General features: G+C 37.8%; 1 protein-coding gene across 7 annotated transcripts in view; it reads left to right on the forward strand.

The window, feature by feature from the left end:
• Positions 1-15,054, forward strand: part of LOC128520094 (receptor-type tyrosine-protein phosphatase mu-like) — a 223,872-nt gene that overhangs the window by 131,076 nt on the left and 77,742 nt on the right. For all 7 annotated transcript variants that reach the window (XM_053494125.1, XM_053494128.1, XM_053494126.1 and 4 more), the window contains exons 8-11: positions 4,525-4,833; positions 6,953-7,062; positions 10,646-10,847; positions 10,979-11,081. In XM_053494125.1, the coding sequence (XP_053350100.1) occupies positions 4,525-4,833; positions 6,953-7,062; positions 10,646-10,847; positions 10,979-11,081 (724 nt within the window). The remainder of the gene's footprint in view (positions 1-4,524; positions 4,834-6,952; positions 7,063-10,645; positions 10,848-10,978; positions 11,082-15,054) is intronic.

Consider the following 15,054-nt stretch of genomic DNA (forward strand, 5'->3'; position numbering starts at 1 on the left):
TTGACTTCCATACTGTATGTACACTTTCCAATGCTGTTAGAGCCAAGAAAACACCTTTGCAAGTAGAATACACCTTTGCAAGTAGAATTATGCAAAATAGAAGAAGACCTCCATTGACTTCCCCCCAAGATCTAAATGCTACCCAATCTACATATAAGCACTTTTTTTTTTTTTTTACATCCTTCCGTCCCAACATCACAAGCTGAAGTCATTTGTTCTGCCGGCAGTGTAATCTACACATCCAGTAACCTTGTCAGTGGCCGTGAATTATGCATTTAAATGCAGCTCGGCTCTAACAAGCAACCAATTCGTATGTCTCATCTTATAGATCTCATGCCAGTTGTTTCATTTAGCCTGTTTCACTGTTGCAGCCTGATATAATATAATGTCTGCTGTAGTCCCCGCAGTCAGAAATGATATTTGTTGCCATTCTGTTGCCAAAAGCATTTCAAAGAGCACAAGGCCTGGCTCTCATGCTGGGAGGCTGTTTCAAAACCTCATCTGACTATAGTCATGGGCTCTTGTGGAGTGCCATCAAAGGCTCCTGGAACAGAAAAGGCATTGTTTGCATTTTCAATCACGCACCTGCTCAGAAAGCCATCTCCGTTCTTTCAGCATCAACGTCTCTGTTGTGATGGAAGAGGCTGTAAACCCACGGTTACACTCAGTTCACTGGAGACACTTCTTTCCTTGTGGAGAAACAGCAGGCAGGGGAACTTTGAGTTCCTTTGTGTGAGGAAATTTCCTTCTATATGTACTGAATGAATACAGGTCTTTTAAGAAAGATGTCGCTGCTCTCTCTGGATTGCCGTTGTTGATTACTGTACTCTGAATGAATTATACCATGTTCTTTTCATCCCGTCATGTGAAACATTTTAATGCACCTGTTTCATGTATACAGATAACTGCAGTAACTGTAATCAGACTGTGGTCTAACAGCAGACATATGTGATCTGCTCTGATATGTTACAGTAGGAGAACTGTTCCTCTCTTTTGACATTCTCACTGTATGTCTTTTTTCGGTGCTCCGTCACACCTAATGAGTGATTCTTAGTGCCTGCTACAACTGATATGCATTTTCTTAACCAGACACATTATAATACACCAATTTATCTTTTACTTAGGTTTGTACTGTATCTATGTGTTTTTATCATACTTAGTGCTAAAAAAAAACTTTTGTATCTCTCCATCAATTATTTTGCCAGATGTGTATCAGCAAATTAGTGCCCGAAAAAAAGTGTTTAGTTTTGGTGTATACAAAATAAAATGCAATTGCAAAGATTGTTACAGCTCATGAGAAATGGTACAAACAATACAAAAACTTTTCGTAAACAGTTTGAATCAGTTCAGCATCGTCAGACTCCTCCTCTACCAGTTTGGTACATGATGACAGCTTTTTATCATAGCCAGCAGCTTCAACAGGGCGTGCATCTCATGTCTCTTGTCCAAAAATTACTCATGCATATTTAAATTTTTGTTATTTCTCTGCTCTGCTCAGTATCCCACATAATTTTGTTAACTATATAACATCGTGTTCAAACAACATCCAAATTGCATAATTTCCCATTTCACAGAACGCATCACCGATGCGAAGTGATAATATTACTGCTGGAGTGATTGCAATGGCAGTAACAGAGTGTAAACATCCCTTTCTTGGCTTCAACATTCTCCAAAAACCCTTTGACCACATTCAAACCATTCACGGCAGCCACTGTGCGTTATAGGAAGTATCTTTGGTTCACTGATCATGTGACATAAAGAAGCAATGTGATTGGCTGGTCACAAAGCGTCACCGTTTCCTCAAACAATCAGGCAGCTTTAATGTCATGCTTTGTTCAAAACGTGTCAGTTTATATAGAAACATTTTGGTATAGACAACCTTGTTAGAGAACAATTATTTGCCAAAATAAGTAAAAGTAAAATGGCGTTCTGGTCACGTTAGATGTTTATCTGCTGATCATATTTTTGTAGAAAATAGAATGTGCTTTCAGGATAGCCGTCTAAACCTGAGAGAAAAGCATATAAAAGCCTGCTCTTAGGTCACTTGCAGGTGTACTGCAGTGGGCATTGTTTCATACCTGACTTCATGAATATTTCATTTGTATTCTTTGTGTTCTGAAAGAAGGAGAAACAATTAGAAGGTGTTCCAGGAGAGCCTTGCACTAGAGCAGATTTTTCTCATGTCTGAATAGAGAGGAGCCAGTTGAGCACCTAAAGCCCTGTGCGTATTTTCATGATTTTTTTTTATGGATCTTTACAGTTTTAAAATCTAAGCTTGCTGTGACTCCATCACACTCTGAAATCATAAGTTATGGCATAGTAACTAAGCGTTAAAGGCAAAGTAAAGATGAAATCTAGTAGCACCGTGTTAAGGCAGGCGATTTGGTACAGTAAGGCCACGGGTAAGGACGATTACTCACAAGTAGCTCTTCAAGTAGACGCTTTAGAGATCCGCACTGCGAGACGTGCTATAAATGCTGGAGTGCTACAGGTGATGTCCTACCAGTCAAAAGAATCATCTTGTCTCATTTTGCGCTTAGGATATAGAATATATGCAAACGTTTACCATTTCTATAGAAAAAAAAACAAGAAAGTGTTACATGGTTTGCTAGAACTGTCTGAAACATGTACCAGAGCCTGCTGAAGAGATCTTAAAGTTGGCCTGGGAATGTCTGGGGATCCCTCAGGGGGACTTGAGTCTGTGGCTGGGCATAAAGGACTGACCCTGTCCACCTGTTGCCATGGTGACCCCTACCCAGAAAGGTGGTAGGAAAATAAATGAAGGCAACATTCACTGACCCTTGTATGAGATGTATTTGATGTTGTTTTGGAGTTGATTAAATGCTACCTCGAATGTGATTATCGGATTACTTTCACCTTTTTAATTAGAGTGCATGGTTTAAGTGATTAATGCCATGTCCACTCATTATGTTCTGCCTACTCACTACAAATGTCCTCCAGTGCTGTAACACACTCTCCTTCAGAGCTTTATTACAAGGACAATAATTAAAGTTTCCAATTTTTAACCTTTCGTTTTAATTTTTATGTCCCACATGCTCTGAATAAAAAAAAAAAATGAATTTTATCTTGTGCTTCAAAAAAAATTTTTTATTAAACTTTTAGATGCAAAGCTTTTTATTCATGTGCCTGTTAAAAATCTAAAAAAAAAAAAAGGACATTGTAATATTTTTACTCATATGATTAGGAATAATTAAAGGAGAAAGTACAGTACAATGTGTGAATTTATATCATGGATTGTTTATTCCTTTTTTCTTGGACTGCTGGAAAGGTGTGAGAGGGCTGTAAGGTATAACTTTACCTTAATGGTTTGTCCCTCTGATTGCAAAGGGGAAAAAAACTTTGAAAGGAAGCAGGAGGTTGTTAGATCTTGTCAGTCTTCATCAGGGTGTGCTGCTAGCACACCAGATTACCTGACCAGTGCATCCCATTGTCCTTTGAAATAGCAGCCTACAGTATGTGAGAACAAGATGGCCTGCAAGGAGTGTTTCAGAGCTAAATTCCTCAGAAATGGTCCACAAATTGAAGCTGGGATGGAAATTGATCCTATTACAAGACCTGGAGTTCCTCTGGGAGCCTGTGCTGGATGCGTGCAGGCAGCATGTGTCTCTCATTAGACCTGATGGAGGAAGAACCTGAGTTGCTTGTCTGTTCAGGAGAAGTTCTCTGGAAAATAAGCGCTGAACCCTGACAGAGTTCATCCAGCCAGGTCTAAGAAAGGGAGAGACACTCTTATTGTAGCAGCCTGCCTTAAATCATCTGAGAGAGGATACTGTAAATGTGGTTGTACTGCACTAATCCACATAGCGAGTTTAAGAACAGTTATTTAACGTGGAAATTTAAAGTTTGAGGGTTGGGTCTGTGTATATGAACTTTTCTCTGCAAAGTGGAAATCCTTTGGCTCAGTGTTTAAATACATTTTAGGGATGATTCTGGTTTACCTGAGTGTGTCAAGTTTAAATTTGTTTTCATCACAATCAAAAAACAGCTCCATCTGGACACTTTTGATAATTTTCGCTATAATCAAGTCACACTTCTTCTTATTCATTTATTTGAACTTGGGAGGTATGTAGCCTGTCCTGAGTGCATTGAGTATGAGGTTGGAATACATCAAGGAAAACCATATGGACATGAGGAAAACAATCAAAAATGTCCCACATACAGAACATAGTTCAGAATTCAAGCAGGTATTGTGACACTCGAGACTACATTAAAAATAAATAAAAAGTAAAAATTTAAATGATGATGTTCACCTGCCCAATCAGACGTGATGTGAATGACTGTCTTCTCCAAATTACCCACAGATGTGAATGAGTGTGCACAGTACTTGTGTGTGCAGGGGCCCTGTGATACACTTGATTATACTGTGCATGTGCTGTACTCAAAAGCCAGGCACTTTAGATAAAATAGCATAAATACATATCTTTTTTCCTTACCTTTATTTTGCCAGGCTGTCATGTTTTAGTAGCTCAGTAATAAATCACTTCTCACCGTCTTCTCTCCTAGACCCCATGCACGGCCCGCGGCGGTTGGAGGTGGTGGACATCAAATCCAGGCAGATCACTGTACGCTGGGAGCCGTTCGGCTACAACGTGACCCGATGCCACACCTACAACCTGACAGTGGAGTACCGCTACAAAGTGAACGGCAAAGAAGAGACACGAGAGGAAGTGTGCTATGAGTTACAAAGCCCGACACCGCAACATAGCATCCGCAACCTTTCACCCTACACCAACGTCAGTGTCAAACTGGTGCTGAGAAACCGTGAGGGCGAAAAGGAGAGTCAGGAGCTGGATGTTCTCACAGATGAGGATGGTAAAGTGTTTAATTATTGTTATTATTGTTATTATTATTATTATAATTTTTTCATTATGATATTTTTTTAGGTCTGCTTGTGATTATGTGTTTTAAATTACATTTTGGTGGCACTGGGGCCCTTCATCCTCTTTAATTAAGACAAGTGTAAGAGTTTAGATTAAATTTTTAAAAGATTAATAGTATCTGCCCAAGTTAATGTATTTTACATTGATTGAACTTTATCCAGAGAATGCTTTCAAAGGGTATCGGCTTTCCATCTAATTCATGGCTGGATGTTGAGTATTTTGAATGTATGAATAGCACCAATTACGATAGCAGCTCCCTGTTGAACATTTTAGCTACTCAGAGTGAACCGATGAACAATGACCCTTTCCTTTGATTACGGAAATGAAAAATTCTGCTTCTTCATTTTTTTTTCATTTCTGTTGTATTCGCCAGCTCTGATCCATCCTTGACCTGAGTGGTAGTTTGTTTTGCTGTGTTGTGTATGGTGTGCAAGCAAGACACTTTGCTTTGGTTTATTTTAGCTTCTTATGAAACTGCATTTAGGAAATAGTCTGTTAAAACTTAGCGTCTATAACAGGACAGCAAGGTTATCGCAGGGTCAGAGTAAATATGTGGTGAAGGTTTTCCAGAGTGAGAACTAAAAGAGCGTTGACTATTTAAATATTGACTTATGCTGTTATATGTAATTATGTGATCGTACACTACCTACAATTAAAACTGTGAAGTAGTTTTGCACAGTACTACTGTTATACTACACTTTTGACAAAAAAACAGTACTACTCCAGCATTTTTTAAAAATCAACACTTTTACTATGCAAATTTTTATTTGATTATTAGAATTAAAAAAAAAAATCTTTTTTTAAGCACAACGCTCTAAACAGTAATATTATGTGTGACATAAGAAAGAGGGAGAAAAAATCTGACTGAGGTTGAATAGGTCTCATGAAATGGTAGATAAAACCATGTACAGTACTTTTCAGTTTTTTTTTAGAGACTAAACTTTTTCTCCTGTTAAAGCCTACTGAAGTTAACTTTTCAGAAACTCTGATCACTGGTGCATTGTAGTAAAGGTAAACATGTGAAAAATGCATGATCTTTGCAATTGTTAGGTTTCTACGAAGATTAAAGATTAAAGTCTTTTACTTTGCATGATTTCTAAGGTATTATCATGCTACGATACAATATAAATAAACATAACATAGCCATAACCTTATGACCACCCACCTAATATTGAGTAGGCCCCGTTTTGCCAGCAAAACAGTGATGAGTGTTCTGACACCTTTCTATCAGAACCAGCCATAACCTTTTCAGCAATATGAGCTACAGTAGCTCTTTTATTGAACCGTTTCACCTGTAGTTAATGTGTTGAAAGTAGGTAATTGAAAATGGGCATGCATGAGGATTTGACTTGAGGATAGACAAGAGCCACATTGTGATGGCCACAGGACTGAGTTAGAACAACTCCAAAACTGCAGTGCTAGTGAGATGTTCCCAGAATACAGCGGTCATGACATACCAAAAGTGATCCAAGAAGGGAAATCAAGGTCACTGATGAACGTGCGGAGTAAAGGCTGTCTTGTGTTTTCTGATCCCATAGAACTTTATATATATTAGTGTATAAGTGTTATGAATGATATGCACATTTTAAACAAGTGATTACACATATTAACTTAATGTTTACAAACAAACAGAAATGAAACATAACTAATGTTATGATCACACTAAATTATACATCTTGATGCTAGATTTTGAAACAGCTTGATTATGCTATATCTAATCAGTCTCATTAAAACGTTTTCTCACAAACTAATTAAGCCTTCTGCTATAAGACGTTTATTACAGTGATTTTTATGACCTTTTTTCCATTTACAGAAATCTAGTGCCTTTGGCTCAGAAAAGAAAAATTATCATAGACAATTAAAATTCATGACAGTATTCATCAGTATCGGGACAACTATTTTGCTATCATGACAAAACAAAGTTGTTGGTCCTACTGATGGTGTATGACAATAATTATTATTGGAGCATGAAAGAGTGTCCAGATACAGAAATATAAACCAATATGACTAACTGTGTGCCCTGTTTAAATATTTATTTCTTTGTATTTTAGTACCTGGTGCTGTGCCACTTGACTCCATCAAAGGAAGTACGTATGAAGAAAAGATCGCCCTTAAATGGCGGGAACCTATCCAGACCTACGGAATCATTAAGCAGTACGAAGTAAGTCTTCCCTAGTTCAGATCACTTCTTAAGACACATTCATCTTTGGCTTTCCATGCTGCCTTTAGCACTTCCATTCTTCATTCACTCCAGGATCTTAATTGACTAATAAATCTAACCTAATAACCATAAGCCTTCAATGCTCAGGAGCTTGTTAACACAATCTATTACCAGCTGAAGTTCTGTGATAGGGCTAATCCGACCACAAAACTGCCAGTGTGCAGAGTGATATCATCTCCATAACCTGCACAGTGTCAAATTCACTGTCTGTCCCACTCCTCCGAAGTTGTAATGTACCCTGACCCCCAACCTTCAGCTTGTTTACTGTCTGACTATGTGAAATGTCACTTAGGGTCAGAGCTGTACTGTATATCTCAGGGAATGGGGTAAAAATCAAGTTTATGGAAATGAAAGTTACTAGTGTGCATTACTGTACATTGAAGACAGGTCACTGTTCCAGTGTCAATATCATGTGCTATGGCCTCATGTACCCTTTAGGAGGTTATTAGTGTTTTGTTCCAATAAAAACATAAGTGCAGTTTGCAGAGTGCATACCTGAGCACTACAGTCACACATGACTTCCCACTGTGGAATATGGGTAAATACTGGGCAAGATAAAACACATTTTATTTCCTAACCAAAATATCTATCCTAAACGTGCAATTAAGTGTTACGTTTCACATGGAAATGTTGCACATACTGTAGGCTACCCTTCAGAGTTCAGTCTTCTCATTGTAAAAAGTTTGCCTTTCATATTTTTTAAAGTGTAGGCTGTGTTATTTGTCATGTTCAACTTTGTGTGCATCTGAGGACCATATGATTTGATGCACTCTTTGGAACTCCACACAATGCAGCATTCAAAAGAGCCATTGTAGCAGTACTTCATTTGTGAAAATTCACCCAATTAAGCTGTCACGTTCACATTATGAAATTACATTCTGTCATGTCTCTTGCCTGTTAGACCGTGTCACGAGCATGATCCGCTCCAGTTTTAAATGAAAAGGGATAAATCAAGGCTTTCTGCCTCATTAATGGCCGATAGATTTCTGCCATTACTTTATTTAACATGACTTTTAGCACTCTTGGGTGCAGTTTGATCATATAAGAATTTCTTTTTTCAAACAAGAACTGCTTAAGTGCTTATTTACGGTAGTTTATCTATCACATATGTGTTTTTAATGCATAACGTCTGACTGCATCCACGGTTCCTTAAGATTCTAACAGGGTGTAGAATTGCAATCAGAGATTTGAAAGAACATAACAGCTTCCTGAACACAACGCATGTATCTCATGTCACACACTTCTTAGTATTGTAATGTTACCCAAACCAGAAATTAGCTTAGATTTTTTTACATTTTAATGAGATCATCTCATATAGCATAAGTGTTACAATTGCACTGTAACAACCGGGCATTAGTTTAGGTCTCTCTTGTGGTTTCATGCTACAGTATATTGTCTGTAGTGAAAGGCTTCTGAGGTGAGCCCAGCCATCTCTATTGAAGTCAATAGCACTCTTGGGGTTTGGGAACTGATACAGTTGCTAATGGATAAGCTCCTTTAATAGAAAGTTTTCAATGATTCTTTGTTGTAACTCCCTAAAAATAGCACCATGTGCTTTACAGAATTTCTCTCCTTGCCAAACCATTATTCAAATGCATTCCATGCAAATCGTGCTGGAGTTCATGGAACCCTTTTTTGGACAAACACTCCTTTTTTAATCACCACACCAGTCCCTATTCATCTCCCAGTTCCGACGAATCTACACCAAAAAGGCTCTTTTTCTGACTATGAATGGCTGCTTGAATGCCTCCAGATGCACAACTGCACTGGAGTGTAATGGAAGGAGGCCGACAGGCATTTCACACCTGACAGCTCCTATCCATGCTGCCCCTCCAACTCCCTTTGTGCTCTTTAATTGGAATTAGAGTGAAACCATGATGGAGAGGCCACCCATTAGCAAGAGGAATGATTTATTCAAATGTAGCTTTTAACCACATTGATAAAGTTATATCGAAGAGGATATAACTCCTCGTACATGCTCTCTCGTTCTCTCTCTCTCTCTTTCTCTCTCACTGTCTCTCACTTTCTTTTCTCTCTCTCTCTCTCTCTCTCTTTCTCTCTCTCTCTCTCTGTCATACACTGATGAACAATGATGCTTTCAATGACCCTGAAAGCATTATTATGAATACTACTTTGTCCCCTGGGTGTTTTTTTTTTCTCTATGGCCTTAGACTTTTAATGTTTTAAGCTTTAATTTATCTTGTTATAATTAGACAGGACTGTGTACATTCTCTGCTTTCAGAAATTATTCTGTTCACAGTAAGGCATCAGTTATAAATTCTTATGGTATGTCTGATCGAAATCAATGCTTTTGATATAATGATAGTATCATGTAATGATAGGAATGGTTATAAATAATGATTGAGGTTAGGCAAGTATAATAATAAATTTTTATTCTGCCACCAAAAAAATATTGACTTACACATCATTATTAATTGTAAAGAGAGGTTGCATGAAAGTTTTAATTGCAAGTGACATTATAAGTACACTTATGTAAGAATAAGTAAGACTAAATACTGTATGTGGGGAAAGAGGTGTCACAGTGGCTTAGTAGTCAACACTGTCACCTAACTCTCCACAGTTGGAGTTTAAATCTCACCTTGGGTCTGTGTGTGTGTGTGGACTTCATCCAGTCCATGGTTTACCCCTCCTAGTGCCCCGGTCATAGCTATACACAGAATATACTGTAGAAAAAATAGATGAATGGATGTGGCATAAATGCATGTATGTACTGTATTAAAAAAAAAACAGGAAGCTTGCTATGTTTTTATTATTTGTTTTTTCTCAACTATATATGAAGTAGCACCTAGAAGTTTTACATTTGGTAATACTGCTGCGCAGTGATTTACCTGCATATATGTGGGATTTATCCAAATGCAACAATTCACCATGTTATATTCCCCTCCTAAAATTTATTTATTTTTTTCGCCAGAAAGTGACTTTCTCTGTTGTCTCCTGAAACCAAGTACTGGCTAAGTTTAATAATAACATAAAAAACTTTGATTTAAAGTCTCATCTGGGCTTATGAGTTATTGAGTGTATAGCCTACAGATGTGTTCAAGCTCATCTTGCATAGCCAATAAGTCCTCCAACAAGTGGATGGGTTTAAACAATGTCCTTATTTTAAAATGAGGTAAGCGTGGAATTTGTAGTGTGACAACCATGCATGCATTGTGAAGACATATTTTGTCAGTGATATATGTAGAGATTGCTTATAGTGTGCAAAAGAATCATAATTAACAGTGACATTCAATGGAAGATTTTTAGTACCATGTCTTACATACTAAATATATGAGCTCTAATATATAGAGTGTTTTGTCCTCAAGAAAGAGAGGAATTTTACACATGAGACATCATAGTATATTGTGAGGCATTGGAGAGCGTCCCAACATTCTTGTTAAATCATACATTATTTTTATATTTAGGTCAGAAATCAGGATTTATGACTATATTGTTATTAATGTTTGTGAAATCATGTCTCTCTCTCTCTCTCTCTCTCTCTCTCATTCTTTTCCTCCCACAGATATTCTACAAGGCCGTGAGCTCCTTTGACCCAGAGTTCAACCTGACCAATCAGAGTGGGAAAGTGTTGAAGACCAGTAATGAAACATCTCACGTGTTTACAGGGCTATACCCAGGCTCTACCTACTCATTCACCATTAGAGCCAGCACTGTGAAAGGCTACGGTTCCCCGTCCTTCACCCAGTTTACCACTAAGATCTCTTGTAAGCCTATTTCTTAAGGTTATGACGGCTGCTTGTGTGTGTGTGTTTGTATGTGAGGTGTATAAGAGATGCTGGTGTTCATGATGTGAACTGTCTACAAGTGAATGTTTAATGCATGCTGTTTCTGGCAGCTCCACACATGCCTGGTTATGATCAGGAGACACCTCTCAACCAGACAGACAGCACTGTAACAGTCCTGCTGAAACCTGCGCAGAGCAGAGGAGCACCGGTCAGGTAGGGCAATTTTCTAAACATATGGGACCTGGCATTGAACATGTTAGCTAAGTGACCAGGTCTTGACAGGGTCCATTGAAATAAAATAAAAAAATTATGACTTGGTCATCTACCAATTCCCAGTTAGCTCTATTACATAGCAGCTACGGTAGCAGCCTAGGAGGGTGAAGGATAGTCTCTGCTTCCTCTGAGACACATGAAGCCAGCCACTGCATCTTTTCACAGCACAGTTAAACGCCCTCAGAGGAAAGCTGCTCTCTTTTCTTTACTTGATATTACAGACACATGTGATTAGCTACGCACCCACCTAGAAAGAGTGCTTATTTTCCTCTTTTGGATTTCTGGCATCCAAAAGCTATAGCATTGATAGGATTCGTGATCGTAGGATGAACACTTTTTTTGTCATTCCATTTGGGAGCCTAGTTGAAAACTTTCACGCACACACCTGCAATGCCATGTCTACCCAAGGTGGCTTTGTCCTGTCATGCGATATAAGCCCAGATTATGGACATTAAATCCAAATTCTACTACCAGTGGTTCGAATCTTTTAAGGCAGAGTAGTGAGATTCTAATTTCTAGCCATATTCTCATTCAGGCTTTAAAAGGTCAAATTTTTTTCTAATCATGTTATCCCTTTCTTGAATGTTTTCACTTTGATTCTCAGCGTTTCCAAATTCCTAGCTCTTACCAATTCCCCAAATATGTGCATGCACTGTGTCTGTAAAAAAGTACTTGTTTCTGCTTGTATCTGCTTTCAATACATTGTTTTGGTTGTGCGTGAATATCCTGGATGCTTTGTTATAGTGGTGTGTCTGTGTCACATGCTCACATTCGCATGTACAGTACCTGGCTTCAAACCACTCTTACTGAGCATTCTCATATGCAGCTGTGGGTTATTAAGCACTCTTGTGTAAATATAACCAAGTCATAAACACTCACAAATGGTAAAATCATGCCATCATTGATCCTCATCTATTACTGAGCCTTGAGTTCTGATTGGCTTGCATTGTTGACCTCTGCTTCATATTTGTTTGCTCTACATACAGTATACTGTAGCTTATTCATCAGTGTTTTTAAACCCCACTCTGTTTGACTCCAATTCAGGCTCTTGATGTGGATTTCTTAAAATAACTCTTGCGTTTCTATTTTAATACCTCAATCTTTCTCATTACAATCTGTCTCCTCTCTCAGTTTTGTTGCTTGATTATGATGTGATCTTTCCTCTCTAAGAAATCACAATTGAAACCATTGAAGGCCTAAAATGTTTTAATCAGTGATGGAGCCCCAGATGTGCATCTCACTCTGATGAACAGTATTACTGATTAGCCTCTGTGCTAACCAGGCACATAGCTGACAGCCTGCAATCCGTCGAGTTCACGCTTGTCCTCTCTGTGAGGCTGAATTGACCTATTCTACTCAGAACATGCTCACATTTTGCACTGAGCCAAAAGTTAGTAGAAGCTTTTTTTATTAACTGTTTTTTCTGTTAGAAGACTTTTGTGGTGGTTACCATGAATCAGAAAGACACTTTAAAATGCATTGTGCATGAATAACCCAAATGCAGTTTTCGCACCTTGTGCTTTGCCATAAAGAATTCAAAGCAAGACACGGACTCGCTCTATGTCTGCGGTGGTTTTAATGGAGATAGACAGAAATCTGACTAAAGGCGTGCCGTTTCTAGACAGCACTTTAAAAGCGTAGAGGTACATTTCGAGATCTTTTCTGTATCTGTGCCAACACTTCTGAGAGAGCTGTGATCCTTTTAGATAAGCGACTTTAAGCCTTTATATTGTTGTAATGTTAGATTCGCACATGCTATTATTTCTGTCAGGAATAATAGCACCTTAGAAATGTGCTAAAATAAAGCATTTCTGGCATCTTTCGCAGATCTGAGCACACATGCTGCTCCACTTGATCTTAATCGAAGGGGGATGGAGTTTCAACAGTCATCGGCTAAGTTGTCACCCTGTCATTGGCATCAATGTTGTCGTCTTAATTACCGTTAGCACATCTTAATGAATTGCAGGCCTTGTTAATTACCCCATAAGGCCAGCTTTTGTTTACCGTTAGTGTGCCCCAGTCATGTTTTTTTGCACATTGAGTGTAGAGCTTATTCTGTTCCAGACTGTTTGAATAACTAATGTGTCATGGTGTTATGATGTCCATCTTTTTACCATGGCAGAATGGGGACAGAATTGTACTCATGATCAAGAACGTGATGAATAAAGAGAGACAAGTTGATCTTAAAGCGTTCTGCTTTTTTGTTGTTTTGTAGTCAGTAAATTAATGTGAAGTGAGCAGCGTTACCGGCAAAGCAGGCTGCAAGCAGAGAGATGAGAAGAAAATAACAATAGAAGGCAACTAAAATTAAACTTTCATTGGGTTGTCATGAAAAGAGAAAAAACCTAGTTCATTGAGCTCAGAGAAGGAAATGACACTAGAGAAGAAAGGGAAATACAGTAGAGAAAAAAATTGGAAAGACTGAGAAAAAGAAGGAAGTAGAGTTTGATGAAAAGCAGCAGATTTGAAAGGGTTCTTTTTATGGCAGCATTTGGAAAAGTGCTGAAAAACACTGTTTTATTGTGCGCGCGGAAGAAAAAAATGTAAATTAAAAAGGCAGGGTAATGCAAAATTTTAGAGAGGAACAAAAAATCACACAATAACTTTATATTGAAACCATAAGATTAAATGTGTCATACCTGATCCTTTCAAGATATTACAAGTAGGGTTTTTTTCTACAATAAAATTCTTAACCAATAAGATCAAGAAGAATATGAAACATGTATATACATGTTATAAATCCACTACAGTAGGGCTGCAACTAACGATTATTTTGATAATCGATTAGTTGGGCGATTATATTTTCAATTAATCGATTAATCGGATAAAACCTAACCGCTTCTTTCATTAGATATTTCGCTTATAACTATTTTAAAAAAACATAAATCAGGGTATTATTTATGTATAAAAATAAACTTTAAAAAATGCAAAAGCCACATATAGAGTTAATAATGTTTAATTTGGACATTTTAAACCTTAAATGAAATGTAGTATATAATATATACAGTATATATATATATATATATATATATATATATATATATATATATAGTTAAAAAATACACTGATATATTCAGTTGATAAGACAAACAGCTAAAATAATGTAATTTTGTATAATAAAATGATGTATGCATAAGTAAAACCACAGTAAATTACAAGTAAACTTTGTAGTGGACTATAAAAAAAACTGTATAAATGCAAAAAGCTAATAGTCACAAATGTACTATTATTTGCATTCGCTGAAAATCACAACAATCACTAAATGTAATATTCTACTGTTATTTACACCGTGTAAATTAAGCTGATCTAAAATAGCGCCATGTAACTAATCACTATTGCTCGTGAGGTGATTGCGCAATGTAATGCCCGCGAGTAGCGCGTGAACAGATCTAGCGCGACTGTCCCGAAGTTAGCAAACAGTTTAAACTAAAAGCACTTAAACTATACAACTTTTACACGATAGACATAGTTTTTACTGACCCTGCTGACGTTTCGCTATCCGTAACACCAACACGTTTTCTCTTTAAGTGTTAGTGCATGACATGCCGTGACAGCTCGGTCTTGCATAGCGTGCAGGTTACCGTCTTCTTAGAGGCGTTTAATGTAAATCACTCCCGGACCCTGGAGGACTCGGGGCGCGCGCTTTTTCCTGCCGGCGTTTCTGTAACCTCCATCGCGCGAGCGGCTGTGTGTATTTGTGCATCTTGGGGTCGCGCTTCTCAGTAACGTGCGCAGCCCAACTAATCGATAACGGCATTCGTTGACAACGAATTTCATTATCGATAATTATCGATTTTATCGATTAGTTGTTGCAGCCCTACACTACAGTTTATTTTACGTGCATTTTGGTTTTCCTTAGTTGCAATATGGGCTGTTTAGAACTGGTCAGCAAATAAGACTTCTTAATATATTA

The sequence above is a fragment of the Clarias gariepinus genome, chromosome 4, assembly GCF_024256425.1.
Source record: "Clarias gariepinus isolate MV-2021 ecotype Netherlands chromosome 4, CGAR_prim_01v2, whole genome shotgun sequence".
In the NCBI taxonomy this organism is placed as follows: Eukaryota; Metazoa; Chordata; class Actinopteri; order Siluriformes; family Clariidae; genus Clarias; species Clarias gariepinus.